Genomic DNA, 18,692 nt, shown 5'->3' on the forward strand with positions numbered 1-18,692 from the left:
CAAGCTAAAATAGATTCAGTAGAGGGTTTTCTCTGCTCTTTTGCTGAATGCGCCCTTGTAGAAGGCGTTGGCTGGGCTGGGGAGCTAACTCTTGTTAGCCCTGTATTAAATTTTACTTGTTTTCTCCTCTTCTGTTTTAGCTGGATATTGTTGAGTTCATTCCCTCCTTACTATACTTTGGCTACACCGCCCTTATGGTCTTGTCCTTCTGGCTCCTCACTGGAACCATTGGCTTCTATGCAGCCTACATGTTTGTCCGGAAGATCTATGCCGCAGTGAAAATAGACTGAAGATGCACAGATTCAGCAGAAAGTAGACACCTTTGTACGCGTGTCCTCTTGGGAGTGAAGGGGGCATCTTCTCCCCACTCTTTTAAGGAAACAAAACCCAGTGGGAGAGTGACAAGAAATAAATAACTCCTCGTTTTGGAATGTAACTTTTGGCACAGTGTACATGGATTCTGGGCTACTTCTGGGGGGAAGAAGGGTCTGTAGATACCTTGCATTTTAACTTTATTATCCTATTCCAATTTTGAGGGAGTTTTTTAGCAGAGAAATGTCCCTCTGTATAAGCAAACACCCTTTTTTTGCTAATTCATCTTTTTTTTTTTTTTTTTTTATGATGAATGGATTTGAAACAGCAGTGGAAACACTTGTGAAAATGTTTTCTTCCAGCCCCTAGGGTGCTCTAGGATTCAGGGAGACTCTTCAGACCAGTATCAGGCCAGGTTTCTTTCCTGCCTTCATGTCTGCATGGAAGAGGGAGCTTGACTATGGCAAAATAAGAGGATCCTAAAGGCTCGCCCTGCATGACCGTGGTGTGCTCTGACTGTATAAGTCCTGGCTCCAGCTTGTTTACAGTTCCATGGAGGTGCCATTCAGAGCCTGGGAAGTGCAATTTGACACTGAGAGAGCGTGAGAACCGTAACCCTCTGCATCACTTCTCCTTCCCTCTGGCCTTGGACAGCATGTGCCACTTCGGATGCATCTACTGGAAGGGCTTTGGGGAGGGTGGGATTTCCTCTCTTTTGGAAGATGCAGCTGGATGCAGCAGGATGAAATGTTCTTGTGGAAGCAGCGTGATTGTGCTGGTGCTAGAGTACGCAACTGGAAGAATGTTTGAGGTAACTACAAGGGTTTGTTCTGTGATATGATAGTTTTGCTCTCGCCACATGAGGAAAGAGTGTAGACTTCCTTCCTAGGAACTCCTCTGGGATTGTATAGAGCCCTGTGGAGAGCAATCCACTACGGTGTTGCTTTAGTGCCAAGGAATCTGATGCAGTGTTGGGCCTCGGCTGCTGTGAAATGTGTGCAAGCCATGTAGAAGGGGCTGGGAACAGACAGTGGCCCCARCGAGTTCTCCCATTGCCAGAAGTGGGCTGTCTCACTACCTGCCCTGTTTTCCAGCTGCTCTTGCTGCTCTCTTCTCCTGTTTTAGATTCTCTACCTCCAGGCTACAGAAAAAGTGTACACCCCATAGGTTGCATTTTGTTCTTTTCTGGAAAATGGTCCAAGATCCCTGGAATAGCCTATACAGACTCTTCTGCAGGTCTCCTCTTTTTCCATGGCTTGATGCCTGAATCAGCGCTTGGAAAGTTGTTTTTAAATGAGGTTAAAGTTTTATTTTGATCACTTAAATGATGTTTACCAGTAAAAAAGGTTCCAYGTTGTAGTGAAGGCTCTCTCCATCCCCAGATTAGCTGGATTCAGTCAGGGCTACAGGGGAGAGTTTTTAGTGAGATCCATGAAAGTTCTGCTTTTGCTTCTTCCTGCAGTAGTAAGAAATAAGGTCTCCAAATAGTCAGCTGCCGCAGGTTGCCATTCCGACCCAGGACTGTGAAAAGCCTTCCCTGTTACCAACACTGACATATGCACACTTGAGGGTTTGGGGTTTTGCTTTTTACCCAAGTCACCGTAAATCTCCACTGGGCCTGCGTAAGGACCTGTCTCTCTTAGTAATGGCCTTTGCTCCCCTGCATGGGAGCTGACTTCCCAGAAGGATTGATTCCTCCTCAGCATTAAGTCTTTACAGTCTTGCCTAATACTTCTTCAGCCACCCATCATGCCAAAGTTCAATCATCCAGAAATCAAGGATGGAAAAAGGGAGCATAGGATACACAAGCCAACTGTGCTGTGGAGTCCTCCACTAGTTCTGATTTGACATCTTTCTGTGAGATTTTGGTTGATTTCTCTCCCCCCACGCCCTGGTGGAGAGGTTCGGCCAGCATTGATTTCTCTCTTTTCCCCAAAGTGTTTTCTCTGTATTCTTTGTAATTTTTAATTAATGTATGTATTCTTTGTGTCCTATTGTAAATAAATCTGCCATTGTCCTGTTGCCCTGCTCCCCTGGGTTCTCCTGAGCCACGTTTTGTGATTTTTCTTTTCGTATCACTTACTCAGCCTCTTATTTAAACACCTGCATGGTTTTTGACATGTAGCTTCAATTAGAAGCACAGCCTGGAATACGCTTAGGTTTTCTACATAATGTTTTTCCCCTGGTAAACTTCACTGCACAGTGCAGTTTCTCCCAGTGTGGCATGTCCTGTATACTGCTGTGTATTGTAATTAAAATGCCACCAGTCAAGGCTTTTTTTATTCTGCTTCTCACTGTCCTGATTTCGTGTGTTATACGATAAAGACTGCTTAAGCAGCTCAGTTCTTTTGTGAAAAATACGTGGTTTGACGTMTGTAGCACTAATGGATGGAGTATCGCAATTGTCAGATGATTGACAGGGTAACACTATTTTGCAAATACAGCGCCTTCCACAGTGCTTTAAAGTAACAGTCAAGGATACGAGTACAGTTAAGAAGAGAGCTGTCATTTCCTTCTTTCGACTAGTATTTTGGAGGTGTTGGTGCTGTGGAAGCTGGACCTTCACCGTTAGCTTTCAGCTTGACGTCTTCACCGGTGCTTATGTGAAACACTACAGGTGGTTTTGCTTTGTGGGGTATATGTGGCAAGCCAGCAGCAAGTTTCCTTTAAAGAAGATTAATGAGGGCTGTGTCTAGTGAATTAACCTGTCTTTCTGTGAAGTTCTGCCCAGCGAAGCAGTGGGAGAGCCACAGCCTTGGCTGTAGCTGGTAATGGCTTAGTGGGATGCCGGTGTTCGTGGCTGCTGGACCTCTGATGCTGATCAGCTGCCGAGACCAGAGTGGGCAAATACGTGAGTCAGAAGTCAAAAAGTATCTGAGTAGTCAATGCTCCCCCTAAAAAAGTGTGAAGGAAGACTTCAGCTTCAACAAGACGATCTATGCTGAATTTTTCATTTTTGAACAGGCTAGAAAAGTGGTACGACCTTAGTTGTGCAAATGGCACTTTCTACTGGTGTCTGTACTGAGAATTAAACTAGTTCATACCTGGAAAAGTATATGAACACTGAAAATGGTTGTCAGCTTTTAAGCTGTATCCTGAAAAGAGATCTCTGAGAGGACAGGATTCTCTTCACCCTTTTTGATACCCTCTGTCAAAATGGTGGTGGCTGGTGTCAGCAGATGCTTGTTGCTTATGCTTTAAGGTTCGGTTCTTTGCCTCGTTCTGTTGCTGGCTTTGTACAAGGGGGGCACACGCAGGCCCGGGCAGTTAAACGTGTCTGGGTTATCTGGAAGGGAGGAGTAGGTGGCTAGAGTTATCCCAAATGCTTCCACCCTGCTGGGAGTTTTAGTGCAACCAAGCAACCAGAACTTCCTCTCTAACAAACATTATTCTTGTTGAAAGAAGATAATGGCATCAGCCGTTACCACGCTCTGAAGCACGGTGGCCTTTCATTTTCTGGGGTCTTATTTTCTGCTTGAAAGAAATTTGGATTCATGTAGGGAACTGGGTCTTTGACTTGCCTTATGATTCTGCATTTATATTAAAAAAAAAAAAAAAAAAACCCTCCAAGAAGACACTTGGGGCAGATAATTCAAATGCTTTTATTAAACAACTTTGTTATAAAAATGCTTTCAATTTGAACTTCATTTTGTAAAACAATGAAAAAACTAATTAAAGAGATGAACTGTACATTTCCTAATGGCACTTAATATTTTTACAATTTAAAAAACTTGTTTTATAAAGCCCCAAAAATACTTCATTAAAAGAGGTTATTCACTGTGTATAAAAGTGCTAGAAAGTTTCTTTTTAGAGAAAAAAAAAAAAAAAAGTCAAGCTTTAACAGTGGGAAGCTTTTGGCCTTGACAGCTGTAGGAAAGGAGACCAGATACTGGTACTTTTGAGATACAGAAATGACAGTGTGAATTGCAGCTACAGCAAAAGTTAAAGATGCTGCATCCCTTCCATCAGCTGTGATGGCTGAGAAATTCCAAGCTGTTTCCCTTAGAGAAGGATGTTTACAGGCCCTGGACCAAATGCTGCCCTCTGGTCAGACTCGCTCTCGCAACATCAAACAGGTGCTGTGCGCTGGTACCCGGAGGCAGAATTTGTCCTGCCGTGCCACGGAGCACCCTGACGGGAAGAGGATTCTCAGCGTGACTCCATCTTAGCTGTAAAGGCCACTCAGTAGCTTTTCCTCCAGCAGCAGTTTCAGAGCTTGGCTACTTCCAGGGGTGAGTCTTCACGGCTTCCAAGAGTTCCCTGTACTGTCCCTCTTGCAACCACCCAGTTGTTAGACTACCTCTAAGGCAGATGTTTCTCCTTTTTTGTTAAATATCCTTGTTAAAGTAAAATGTTGATACAAATGTTACAAAACAAACTTTCTAAAAATAGTTTCTAGATATTAGGAAACACTACCAAAAAAAACCCAGTCAAGACTGAGGTACTAAGTAGGGCAAGGAGAAGTCGTAAACTCGAGATAGGTTTCTAGCAAATGTAGTCGAATCTGCCATGCAGATTCCAGCCCACTCAGAGCATCCAAATGTCAGCTCTTTGCCCAAACGTGCTGCATTGTGCACCGGTTTCAGTTGCATCTTGAAGCAGGGTGTGCTGGTGCGTTCCATAAGTGTGAGCTTACGTGTTACCTTCAAGTGCAACGCAGGGAAACGCAGAGGTAAATGGCCTGCTGGGGCAGATGCCAGTAAGGGACCATTTCATCTGGATGCTTAAACCAGCCAGGACCCCTTTGCTGAGTGATAACATGTTGTAGCTATTCCTGTACTGTAGACTTTTATACAGAGTTTCCCTTTATCCTCTCAGTATCTTTTGCATTAGACTTGATTGTCTACTTGCATAGCAGTTTCAGAGAAAGATACAGTGTACAAAGTAAATGCTGAGAATGAAGGTGAAGATAATTGTCAAAATGTGTGCGTTGTTTTTGGGTTTGCTTGTTTGCTTTTTAAACAAAGATGCTCAGACTTTCATGTTGAGGATTATGTTCCTCTAACTGGAAATGAAGAGCTGAACTATATAATAATAAACGGATTCCAAATTTCACATTCTTCATCTTTTGTAATGCCTTTAACTTGTCACTGTCACTAGCTGCTTTTTCTCATGTGATCTCTCAATACACAAGTTACTTCTGTCATGTATACTCATTGTGCGTGTTGATATTTAGAGACTACTGGAAAGGCCTATTGAAGACCTGGCTTCAAATAGGAGCATTCAGTGTGGAAGATACTTCAGTTTCTTCCTATAAGACTACCTGTATACATCAGCAATAAAAGGTACTTTTGATAGGAAAGTAAGAAAAGCCCATGTTGCAGATTTGTGAGAAGCAGAACATGATCTTTTCTGTGTCTGACTTTCTGATGACCARTTCGAAGATTTTTTTGCTTGACCTCCTTCTATAGAGGTCTAAAGCACTTAGTGGTAAGTGGTCTGCCTAACAGTGGGGTTAGAGACGGTTCTGGGTGCAAATCACATAGGAGTCTACTAAGGAAATGCCTTGGGAGAAAACTCTTACCTTTCCAGGTCAGTAGAACCACAAAATGTCTGCAGTAGGAGGAGGGATTCCTAAAAGATTCTGGTTATTGTCCTGAATAAAGTGAGTCCACTTTGGGGGGCAGGGGGGAATGGGACATGACACACAGGTAAGTCTAGTGCAACTATACATGAGTTCATTGTGCTGCAAGGACAGCAGCACCCGAGAGGGATCTACTGACACTGGGGAGAAGGTGGGGGGAAGAAAGGTAAGGAACGGGAAATCAAGGGCTCCTGTAAGGACAGAGCTGTCAGGAGTAATAAGGGGTTTCCATGCGTAGGTCTCAGCTGCTTTACAAAGGCGATTATCCCGGCACTCTACAGGGGAGCGACAAAGTTTGGGAGGGTACCAAGGTCAATGATGTGCTATTGGCCAAACCAAGCTGCCTTCCCATACCGTGCAGGTGTCAGGTATGATTGCATTTAGAGCTTTAGATGTCAATTCTCATCTTTGAGAATGGGGAAAAAATACAAGAGCTAAGTTATGAAAAAGAAATAAGCAAATTTTGGATAAAGATGGAAACCCATGAAGCTTTAGCCATTTTACCTGGATTCACGCACTTCACCCTTCAGTGGCAGAACACCTAAAGGGCTTGGGCAAGCCATTAATTAAAAATAGGCACCCAAGGGAGAACCCGGTGAGCCTGAGTAACCAGGCTTAGAGAGGATAAGCAAGAAGGCAGGGTGACTGGGGAAAGCACCTTTGAAGAATTCTTTGTAAAAGTCTTAATTGCAAAATGCCTCTGCAGGATTATTCTTTCCAGACTGCAAAGGTGATGCAATGTCAGAGAAAGGAAATGGGGATTTTCAGAATGAACTGCAGGAAATTTTCCCAGCAGCTGCAATTCACCTGTCAGCAATGAAGGAATTAAAGAACAAAGAGCTGAGCTTCCAACAAAAGCACTAGGATCCTCAGTCTATCTGAGGGGAAAAAAGGGATCCCCATTGAAGTGAGGACATTTTTCAATGTTATTCGAGGCTAAAGGCCAGGCACTATTGTGAGACAGTAGAAGAGAACGACAAAATGCTGTATATGGATATTCTGTCAAGTGAAATTCAGTGGAAACAAATGCAAGTTAATGTGCTGTTCCTTCATACAAATGAATTTTGAGCCAGCTATAGTCCCATGGGGGAAAAGATCTTCAGACTTTCACACAGTTCTAGAAATCTGAGCCTGGGAAGGACTGGTTAGGGGAGTTAACCTTGTGCTGCCATGGGAATGGTTTATCTTGTATGTTTTCTAATGAGTGAGCTGGAAGGATACTTGTTTCTAGCGAGACGTTTTGCCCTTGCCTTTTTGAGAATTTAGGGAGATTCTGACTTACATTGCTGGCATGTTTGTGTCCTGCCCTTTCACAGACTTGCTTTTTTATCTTGTCTTCACAGTTCCTATGGATCTTAAACCCCCAAGTTAGCCACACTTTTAAAAATATTTCTTTACTCAACTAAACCCTTCTGGCCAATTATTTGCTGTAGCTGTTTCTCTTGGGCTCAGTTTGTTGACACCTTTCTGATACAGCTGTGTCTGGAATAAAGCTATCGCAACGGGATGATTCCCAGGGCTCTCCCACTGAAGCAGTCCTGTACCTAGTGGTTGTAATACTCATCTTTGGAGTCCTTCTGCCCTATACTCTGTTAGTGGGACGAGAATGTGACACTTGGACTTGTATAGTGTTTATTACAGGTGAGTTTTATCTGTTCTGACAGATTCATCCTCTGAGTTGTATTGCTCTCTCAAACAACTGGTGCTTAGTGTCTCAAATATCACAGAGCTTCTCTGCTGTCCTATCTCAGTGTAAAAACAAATCTTCCTTGCTGCCTCATTTATTCATTTAGCCTCTTTCAAATATTGCTTTAAAAATGCCTCCCTCCCATCCAAACTATTTTGTGTCTCCTAGGACGGCTTAACTTGTATTTGTCATGGGTGAATTGCAAAAATATCTTGCACCATAGAGCTCCTTACTCTTGGTCCCCAAATGATCTGCAAAATAAGAATGCATATATGCAAATACAATGTCTGATCCTATATCCACCGACACCGATGCTTTGGATCTTTGAAGAGGACTTTCATATTCACCCACCACTCCCTGCAGTCTCCCTATTTTAATAATCATCTTATGATAGAAAGTAGCATGATGACTTATACATCCCTAAGCCTTGATTTTTAAAAAAACTTTGTGACAAAACTTACTTTTTTTTATCCCATAATGAGCATAATGGGATGCTGTTCCCCCATGCACAAGTGTCATGAACATAAACAGTACGGTTTTTCAGACTGTGCTACAGCAATCATTCTCACAATGGGGTAAGTTTAACATTATACTTTCTCTACAATTGCGTGAGCAAGAACTCGTCTAAGCTGACTTACTTATCATTTTTATAATTTATTGAAGTTCAGTGCKTATTTCCTAATGAATTTAGATTCTGAAGTGGTGCAGCTCATAAGTTCAAAATTTTCTCTTATGAACTAGCTGAAAATTTTTCACTAACTTCACAAAATAATTTATTGTGTGAATTAAGTACTCAGTATTTTGAATCAAAGTTGTCTCATTAGTTTTAGACTGGCTGAGAAAGTATTTGCAAATGATTAGTTCTGTTGGGGAACAGAAAGTCAAATTCAGATTCTAGTGCAAATACTTGATATTAGCATGAGCTTGCTTTTTGTGAACATGGTCCCTTTGTTGGTTTAAACTTTCATTTAATTCACAAATGTTACTGCAAGTCTGCTTGTTAGAAGAGCTGTGGAAAGCAAATCACACGTGCAAATAGTAGTGAAATGAATTCCATTTATTCTTTGACAGACTACTGGTAGGAAAGAGATGTCTGGCTCTAAGTTTAGCTATCACTGCTAAAGAAATTCCAATGATGACAGCTGTTCAGAGTACAACGCAGGCAAAAAGCAAGAAAGCTGAATGTTATGAAACAGAAGAAAAAAATGTACGATGGCATTGCATAAATCTGATACATCTTCACTTGCAGGAAGTGATCAGTTCTGACCACTTGTTTCTCAAAAAAAATTCTCTCAACTGAAGATGGATACGGCTTGCATATGTGATAACAYTGTGAAACTACTTTGCAAAGAGAAAAGCAATAGAAGACAGGATTGAGGTATTTAATGATGGTAAACAGAAGACTAGCTGACATGCCCTATTTACCTTTTCTATGTTAGAGAACAAGAAGGCACTCGTTGAACTTTGAAAGGCAACTTTTTAAGTGGAGAAAAGGAAGTACTGCATTTAACTCAGGGAGATCATTGCCACAGGATATTGCTGAGGTAAATAAATCTTATATTACATTTTGATACAAAAGTATTATTTGCAGCATTGCTGGCTAACCTAAAACAATTGATCTATGTTTTGGAGAATCAGTGGATCACTAAAAAGTCATTCTGGGAAGAATTACTAAACTAAATTAAAAATAAAATTCTTGAGTAAAATGGAAGGGGGACAAGCCTATGAACAAACGAAGCACAGCTAATGTCATGCTGTGGGATCAATGGCTCAGCAGAAAGTAATATGCATTAACTGAAATGGATGTATTCTGGGGAAAGGAGGGAAGASAGTATCTGGCTTCACTGAAGGAGCTGAGATAACAGAGTAGAGGTAGATTTTGCATTTTCTAAATTTATGGAGATCAATATTGATAGATTTCCTAGTTTGTATTGGCCTATGATGATTCCTGCATGCTGAGGTATGAAGATCTGCGTGTCTATAGTCATAAACATGCGCTAAAGTATAGCAAGATTGACCTTCATATGTTACTATCTTGAGTACAAGTGCCCAGGAAAACGAGAACAGGAGACAATACAAATGCTAAATGACATTAGCAGCTCACTGCCACTTAACTGTTTAACCCTTTTGCTATCAGTAGGTAAACATTCCATAAAAGAATTTAAGAGGTGGTACAAGGAGCAAGGGAAGCAGAAATTTAAGTTCAGGAGGCAAGGCTTGAGGAAGAGAGAACAAAAAGGCCTGTAGCTCCAAATCCTAAGTGAAGAGGCGACTGCAGGTCCAAGCCCTCAGCTTTTGTTAGAACTATTAGTGTTGGGGAAAATGTTTCAAAAACAGTGACAAAGTGTGAATGAACCTGGGACCAATTTTTTCCTCCTGATTCCTGGATGTCATCACCCGAGAATGGAGGTCTAGATGTATCTCTTGAGCTTAGACAGCATGGTGCTGACCTCACTGAAAGGTTGTGGTTAAAAAAAMAAACAAACAAAAAAACCCACACAAACAGAAACTCATATTCTGTCCCTCATCTCAAGGTAATCTATGGAGCAGGTGTCAGAAGTCTGTTCTCGCACAGTTCTGCTATGACAGCACTTGATGCTGCTAGCCCTAGCTCCTCACCTTGCTTTTTCACATGCTTTGGTTTCCAGAACAGATGCATTATCTGTTTGCCTGTACACTTTACTTAAAAGGGCTCTGTCCATACACCACAAAAACAAGCTAAGCTGGGAGAGTTGCTCCATCCTCTTGATGCATATGGATAGCCAGAGGGAATATGCAGGAAACTGCCACTTACAGTGGCAGGGGCTGAAATGGTCCAAAAAAAGCAGTGTATTTCCCCATGGGGGAAGAACTTGAAAGTGAAGAGAAATCAGTGCAACCTGACTTCATTGTGTAAACAGTGTTCTAGCTACACCAGATATAAAACCAGTGTATTCTGGTGCCTCCTATTTTTGTAATGGTGGAAACAGATTTATGTTGTGTAAACAATGTTCACTGTGATGAGTTTAACCTAATGGCTCTGTAAAGAAAAATGAGGTGATGTGTCTGAACTCACTGTGTAAACGGTCTTGTTACTTAACACTGATGCGGAGTAAGCTGTATTAGGTGGAGTAAGCTGTATTAGGTGATAGGATGAGAGGTAGTGGGGAAGGGCAGCCTCTTCCCCATTGGCTTCATATAGAGAGGGTATCCTGACTTCTCCTCCTCCTCCTCCTCCATGTGGAGGTATTGACTATTTTGCCAGAATTGCAGTGTGATAATAAGAAATGGAAGCTGGACTCTTCAAAAGCTTAGCCCAAGATGAAAGAGTCTCAACTCCTTCTCAGGGTCAGTCCCTTCCCAAAGAGGAACACAGCTCCAGGATCTCAGGGAAGGTCAGTGCTAAGTGTGGCTCCTGATTCACAGATTAAAAATTAGATAAAATATATCCAGTCTATTAGCTGAAATCTTTTCACTGTACAGGACTGGGACTTGCATGGGGATATCTGCTGTTCCAGTCTACAAGTGCTCCCTCCAGTGATCAGAAACCTCCTGTCTGAAACAGCTTTGAAAAGCTTTCACACCCCAAAGGGAAGTAAGAGTTGTGCGTTTTTAAGGCTCTCCACAAAAGGGTGACTGAAAGATCTGTTCTCCAGTGCTATTTTCAGYTTATTGGAATGCCTGGTGGAAACGTGGCAGTGTGGTTGTGCTCAAGCTGGAGGTGAAAACAGGGGGCAATGAATGAAGGGGACCAAAGTTCAGTGAGGCCCCAGTTCCAGGAGATTCTTGAGGTTGATGTTGCAAAGTGGTAAGCAGTGGCTGTGTCTCCCCCTGTGAGTAGCCCATGACCAATCCCCCTGAAGATACAGGTGGATTGCAAGGAGGAAGATTTAAGGGGAGGAAGCCAAGAAGATGAGAAAAGTCCATGTTAGCAGCACAGAGAGCCTCTGAAAGGTTAGCAGGACTCTTGGAAAGCAAAGCCTCGTCCAGAGGGGGTGGCTGAGGCGAAGAGGACTGAGGCTCACCAGATGAGAGAGACAGACTGCCAGGGAAGTCTGACAAAAAGCTGTCCACCTCTACTTTGGGTAGTTTCTCAGGCAAATATGAGGTAGATCCAAGCTGATACTTTGGAGGAGGTTGCGGTGGGGAGGAGATGGGAGAAGAAGACTCCAGAGGATAGCTCATTCCCATTGGAAGAGAATTAGGAACCAAAGAATGGGGCATCCCTGAGCTTGGCATGGTTTGGAGATGTGTACTGTACATGCCCACAGGCAACATGCCAGGGAAGGTCTTACCACCTATCATGTCTCTGGATGCCATACATAGGACTGGACTCAGCTCTTCTTTCACTGCTACAGATGAGCTGCAGCTTAGGAGACCCAACATGTCAACTGGCTCTGTCTTTATCTTCAGCAGTTCCTGGGAGTGGCTTTTCTTCATGTGCCTGGTCAGGTGATCTTTCCGCCCAAATCTCTGAGCACAGTACTGGCACAGGAAGTCCTTCCGCCCCGTGTGTACTACTAAATGTCTCCGCACATCTTTCCGAGTGTAGAAGCGCCGATCGCAGTGGTCACAGGGATGCTTCTTTTCTTTTGCTCCACCAGAGGCCCGCCTAGAATGAGCTTTGAGGTGCTCCAGCAGGACTTGCGTACTTTCAAATGTCTGGAGGCATACTTTACAGCTAAGATCACCACTAGCAGCTGCGTGCATGGCCAGATGTCGCCTGAAGCCAAGTTTCGTGTTGTAGTTCTTGCCACACTCAGGACAGTGGAGGGCCTCCTTGTTGGGATCATGGGTCTGGAGGTGGTTGCGCAGGTGATCTTTCCGGTGGAACATCTTCTCACAATACATACACTGATGAGGCTTCTGAGCAGAGTGAGTGGCCATATGCCTTTTGGGAGAAAAGCAGGAGAGTTTAGACTAGAGTCCAACCCCTAAGAGAACACACGCTACTTTCTCAAGATTTTGTGTTCTACGCTTAATGGCACAAAAATGCCAGCTGGAATTTTAAGGCTACTAAAAAGATGCTGAATGGACAGCCTGGGCAGCAGTGATTCTCCAGGCACAGAAGCACAGCATTTCTAACAACAGTTACAGAGTCTGTCTAAGCAGTGCCTGTCCTGCCTAGAATGCATCACCTCTGCACTTGAATACTTCAGTCTTCTACTCAGCTCCTGTTCTCTCTGTTGAGGCTACCAAAAGGGGAAATGACAAAGACAACCTTGGTAGTTTATGACAAGAAATGCTTGTCTACTGGTGAGACCACTTCAYTTCATCAAGAGGCATCAGACTGTGGCAATGTCTGTTGACTACCACTGTGGACTGATTTCACCTTGGTATCTTTTACTCTATGAAACTGTGGTTCATCTAGTCTTCAAGTTCCTAGTGATCTTATAATTTATTTTTCTACCCTATATTTCAATACACAAATGGAAGCTCTACTTCTTCATGCTAGAACAATATCTGCCACAGAAATGTTCCTGTGATTACAGTTACAGAGGTAGGGCTTATGTAATATGAGTGCTATTCTTGCTTTTCAGATTGTGTTTTTAAGTCTGTGAACTTCACTTTATGCTTCAATTTCCTCCTTAGTAATACAGAAAATATCTTGAGCTTAGGATAAAGTATTATCTGAGGTTCTCTGGAAGGTGCTTAAACAGATGCCAAGTATGGTAATGTCTGGGACTTGACTGCTTTGCAAGGTAACAAGGGCATTCCCCCTCCTCCACCTTCTCAGAAATTATATCAAAAAAACATCATGGAGGGGTTTTCCCCTCTCTTCTGGTAGAGGAGAACTGTTTTGCAGAGGCACTCAGCAGTTACCTACCTATATAGCTTGTACTTAGAAGCAAAGGCTTTGCCACAGTGCAGCTGAGGACAGTTGTATGGTCTCTGCTCAGTATGAGAAAGTGTGTGAGCTCTCAGCTTGTCCACATTAGGGAAGGAAGTCTCCGATATTTCACATTGGCATTTTCCCTGACTTTGGGTCTCTTCACCTCTTGGCCTGGGGACTAATTTCCAGCCTGTCTCCTCCTCCTCCTGCTTTGCATCTTGAATCCAGTTGGGGACACTGGGGAAAAATGCCGTCATGGCAGGTCTAGTAGAACATGGCCATGTCAAGCAGAACTCAAGCCTGCGGGCATCTGGCTGTGATGCTGTCCTGGTACAGCTGTCAGTTGGAATCTTCTGTGGCGAAACTGCTTTAATAGCAAAAAATCTTCATCTGAAATCACAGAATAGTGTTAAGACACTGCATCTCTCACCTGTGCACACGAAAATGTATGAGCATTCAACAAGCACTATGAATATGTGAAGATGCTTGTCTTGCATGTCGCATGTTCACAGACAAGGGAAACTCCTGTCTCTAGAATGTCTGTGTTTTGCAGAATAAAATGTAGACAATTATGTTATTGTGTGGCACAGTAGATCAGCTAGAGAGTGCTGCTAACATGGGAGCGCTAGATTTGAGCTTAACCCAGGTATGTATCTATATGGCTATTCACTATATGAGATGAAGTGCCAGCAGGAGTTGATGCATTCTGAGCATAGCAGGGATAATTTACTGATGAGCAAAAAGACATTAAATCACTTCTCTGACACAGAGGATGAGGTTCTTTTCTCCCTTAATCCCTGTTTCCCTTTGATTCCCTGAAAAAAATGATGTTAAACTTTTGTGAATAACATTTTTTGCAACTATTAAGWGCCAGTGTCACTCGTTGTATTCATTTTCTTCTGAAATATTGCAGGTGGGTGTCTCTCTGCAGCTCTAATTACCTCACCTTTCCCAGCTTTTTTTGTGGATCTCTTTTCATCCCCTTTCTGCATATACTTTGTAGCTTATTCTCATTTGCTCTTGATCATTATTCATGTGTGATTCTCTTCTAGAGCTTCTTTGAGAAACTAATTCTCGTGTGATTTTTTTTTCATCCACTCTGCTACAAACCTGGTAAACTGGTAAGACCACCTCCTAGCAAACCAACCTGAATCACTATACGTGGGTCAACAGGAACGTGGAAGAAAACCTGCTACTATCAGCAATACCACACCTTTTTCGAGAAGATAACAGATGCTACTTCTCTTCAGGGTAAGTTTAGTCATTGTATTTTCTCTTTCTAGTGCAGGGAAGATTCTACCTCTCTGGATTAGCATGTTTTCTACAGTAATGAGCAAATATCCTTCTTTTACAGTCTCATCCATTGATACGGAAGGTCAAACTGTTTCCTCCTCAACAAAATATACCTCCTACATCCTCTTCGTCTATGGGTATTCTCTGTTGGCTTTCATATCAGTGAACATCTATATTAATCGCTGTAAGCAGGTTGGCCTTAAGTTGTATTTGTCTTGTGCATAAAGTCCTGCATTTTTATATGGTTCCACCAGCACCTGAACTGGTAAGTGGTTAGATGGAATAAAAACCTCAGAATAAATCTCTTTCATTAAAGTTAGCTGCCTGAGAAACTCTTCTTAAAATAGCATCAAACCCTCAAACTCTTTCTTTCTCCATGATTGCTTCAGAGGGAGGAACTTCCTGCCTGCACATCAACGTGAGTGCCAGTTGTGGGCAGGATGTGGAGCTACGAGGGAACGAACTACCCCCATTAAGAAAGTGCACGACTGAACGTTATGAATAGATGAAATAACAATAGCTGTAACCACACAATCAAATCACGATACCATGAATGGTTCCCTCAGGATGAAAACGCTGGGAAATGGGATGATTCTAGGAAAATGTTTCACTAAGTATGAGGTTTCAAAATGACCATCAAAAACAGAACTTGATTTTATGAGGACTGAGCCTACTTGAGCASAGCACAACCAAGAAAGGACTAAAACTGCTGAGATACGTGATGTGAGGGCTCCTTCTACCTCTCAGGATGCAGGTGTCCTGTGTTTCAGAGCAATCTGGCTTTATAGGTGTCTAAGACTATGAATATTTCACCTCTGTATGAGATGGGTGCTGAAAAGGATAAATGTTCTTTATCTCCTGCTTCAGAGCTTTGCACACGTTCCAAGAGTCTCTACCACTTTCTCCAGGTATTTGCTTCTTTCCCTCTGAACAAGCTCAGCCATCTGTTCCAGTTTCAAAGCTACCTGAAAAAAGACAAAGTTCGAATGTTGCTGTCTTTAATATTAAGGCATATAAACTATCACCTTCAGAGCAGAAACCCAAATACTCACAAATGAGTTAAGAAATAATTTCCCTGTAATCGATTACTGTAAAAATTTCATGAACCTTCCTTTAAAATTTTAAGGTTCTAGGAAGAAAAAGGGCTAACTGTTTGGGTCTGTTTCTAATTCTAAATACATATCACAGGACACTAACAGCTGCAGAATAAGAAAAAAAATACAGATGAGGGTCTTGCATAGTATCAGTGAAACTGTATTGCAACCTGGTTCAGTTAAAAGTAATAGCATAAGAATAGCAACAGATCTTTGGAAGATTAATGACATAATTCATGCTTGGCTACTAAACTTTCTACATGACCTATATTTTCATTTTTAAAGAGCTCGATTAGGTTTTTTATGCAACATTTCCCTAAAGAATGTTCCCAATGTGCTCACTGTTGAGTGTAACTCTGTAGCCACCAGGGAGAAACAGTCACTATTTTTTGGAAATCTCAGATATACTTAACCTATACTTGTTCAGAAAACATCTTTTTGATCACAGAATCTATTCCAGCACTGGGAAACCTGCTCAACACAAAAGGTTTAGTACTAGTCCTTGAAAAATATTTCTAGCCCAAAGAGCTCAAGAGAGCTCAGATCTGATGGTTACAAAAAACTCCCATCACCAGGTCAATCTTCCTCTCCTTCAATTCTGCAGAGGTTAAGAGGTTGTCATGGTGAACAGAGAGCTGGAAAAAGTTTCATCCAACTGAATGCTGGGTTCCCATCAGCTGCCAAATAATATGAAATATTTCATTTCTATATATATCAAGTTTGTGCAAATTAAAGTTAGAAGAGATCATATCAGGTGATGGAGCATATGCTGTGTATGAGATTCCACCCATTTATCCTCGTACAGAAGACAATATGGTATGTCTGAGTAAGTACATAACAAAAAAGCACTCAGCCTTGACTGAAAGACCTTGGGATAGAGAGCACACCACCTGCTTCGACAGTTTGTTCCAGTGTTTAATCATTCTCAAATTATGGTTCAATTACGTAGCACTTATAGCCACACAATTTCTGCACCTAGATATCACCCTGGTGATGCAGAGCACCGTTCCCTCTGTTGCACAGGAAAACTCTGTGACCTGTTCTGGGAACCAGATCAGGGAACTGATCCACGTTAAAAATAATCAGGAAAAAAATAAAAGGTGCCTGGATCAATTCTCTGATTTGACTAACAACACAGTTGTGCTGATCTCGGCGCAATGGGTGTACAGCAGTAGGGAGACAGGGACAACTGGCCTGGAAGGCTGACTGTTGGCCTCCTGTACTGTGGAGCTGCAGTTTCTCTTTTCACAGAATCAAAAAAAYAGTTGTGGATGGCAGGGACCTCTGGAGATCACCTGGTCCAACCCCCTGCTCAAGCAGGGTCAGCTAGAGCAGATTACCCAGGACCAAGTCCAGACAGGTTTTGAATACCTCCAAGGATGGAGACTACACAACCTCTCTGGGCAGCCTGTTCCATTACTCAACCACCCTCATGGTAAAAAAAGTGTTTTCTTGTGTTCAGCTGGAATTTCCTGTGTTTCGGTTTGTGCCCACTGCCTSTCATCCTGTCATTGGCAACCACTGAGAAGAGTCTTGCTCTGTCTTCCTTACACCCCCATCAGATCTTTATACACGTTGATAAGATCCCCACGAGCCATCTCTTCTCCAGGCTAARCAGTCCCAGCTCTTTCCCTAAAGGGCATCTCTCATGTCTAATTTGAATTTGTCTGTCCTTGGCTTCTAGCTGCTGAGTCTCATTATGCCTTTGCTAAGGAGCTGCCCCAGTACTGTCACTTTTCTTTCTGAGACATGGCTCTCGGCATGGTTGAGCTTCTGCATTTTGTGGTGGGACTGGGGAAGCTGGCCTAAGGGCTCCTGTGCCCACGCAGACCTGATCATCTGCTTCTGCACTGCGCTGGCAGAKCTGTTTGTGTATCTGCACGGTGCTACAGCTGAAAGAACCTATCCRGCTGAAAATTTTCCTCTCCCAGCCAGATCAGTTCCCCAGTCAGGTTTGCTACAGTATTTAAAGTTGTTAAAGCTTAAACTCATAAAGCAGAAGGTACTAGCTGTGCAGCAGAAATGGGAGAACAGAATCTATGACGGAAACTCAACTGAGTACTGGAACTCAGCTCAGCTCAGCGTCGTAGCTCAAACTCACCTTCTGGACAACCTAAGCCTAAGTGTCAGACATAGCATCTGTTTGCGACATGGGTTAACTTATCTTTTATTGACTTTGCCACATGTTGACCAGTGACCGTAACACCTTAAACTGCTGCAACAACATTCATCAGAACTCATCTTTCAAAGCCTTCATGCATCATACTGAAATTATTCCATGCTTTTCCTCATAGTGCTCTAATTAAGTTCAGCTCTGATCCCTGACTATTAGGTATTGGTTCTAGATCTCAAATCATTTTTGTGGCTCTTTTTTGCATCCTCTGCTGTTTTCCAATAACCTTTTTTAAAAAGAGGAGTGAATACCAGACCTGGACGCAGTACTTCAGTACTAGCCTTGGCAATGCAACATACGGATGTAAAAATCACTTTCCTACTTCCCTGCACATCCAGGGCTTGCATTAACCCCTTCTCTTAYACTTCTGCAATAGCAGTGCATGCTGACTAACACGTCATTTTGATCCCTAATTTCCCCTACGAAAACCGCTACTTTCTTGCAGCGAGCGACTTTTGTTTCTAGATTTGTAACTCCGTACGCATAAACCCGGTCGTCGTCCCGACCGAGGAGCGCGGAGCCGCCCCCAAGCCTTCTCACGGCCTTCCCTTGCTCGCCACTCGCGCGGTCGCCCWCGGAGCCTGGACACCTGCTTCACGGCGACTTTCAGGTAAAGCCTTGCTGCCGCTTTCCCGCGGGCTCCGAAGAGAAGCCGCCTCCCCGGCCGGCGGCTGCCCCCGGGGCTCTCCGCGCCCAGCAGGCCGGATCCGCTCAGCAGCCCCCCCCTCCCCCCCGGG

The 18,692-nt window shown here is 43.0% G+C and overlaps 2 protein-coding genes and 1 long non-coding RNA gene across 5 annotated transcripts in view; 2 read left to right on the forward strand and 1 right to left on the reverse strand.

Moving 5' to 3' along the window:
- The window catches only part of TM9SF4 (transmembrane 9 superfamily member 4), a 16,332-nt gene extending 13,973 nt beyond the window's left edge, over positions 1-2,359 (forward strand). The window contains exons 18-19 of one of the 3 annotated variants that reach the window (XM_026057710.1): positions 141-324; positions 641-2,359. In XM_026057710.1, coding sequence (XP_025913495.1) covers positions 141-290 — 150 coding nt within the window. In that variant the 3' untranslated portion in view covers positions 291-324; positions 641-2,359. Of the gene's footprint in view, positions 1-140 lie in introns of all 3 variants that reach the window. The other 2 variants (XM_026057718.1, XM_026057703.1) reach the window with 2 other exon arrangements.
- On the reverse strand, positions 600-15,585 carry PLAGL2 (PLAG1 like zinc finger 2). The gene is made up of 3 exons (XM_026057758.1): positions 15,502-15,585; positions 13,390-13,785; positions 600-12,453 (listed from the first exon to the last, which is right to left on the reverse strand). Exons 2-3 carry the CDS (start codon positions 13,650-13,652, stop codon positions 11,232-11,234), a joined length of 1,485 nt encoding a protein of 494 aa, XP_025913543.1. The 5' UTR covers positions 13,653-13,785; positions 15,502-15,585; the 3' UTR covers positions 600-11,231.
- LOC112961969 lies at positions 13,792-18,626 on the forward strand. The gene is made up of 3 exons (XR_003252177.1): positions 13,792-14,646; positions 14,750-16,598; positions 18,421-18,626. It is a non-coding gene; the product is annotated as an uncharacterized LOC112961969 (long non-coding RNA).
- Positions 18,627-18,692: the final 66 nt, after the last annotated feature.

The sequence above is a fragment of the Apteryx rowi genome, unplaced genomic scaffold (assembly GCF_003343035.1).
Source record: "Apteryx rowi isolate R43461 unplaced genomic scaffold, aptRow1 scaffold_0, whole genome shotgun sequence".
NCBI lineage: Eukaryota > Metazoa > Chordata > Aves > Apterygiformes > Apterygidae > Apteryx > Apteryx rowi.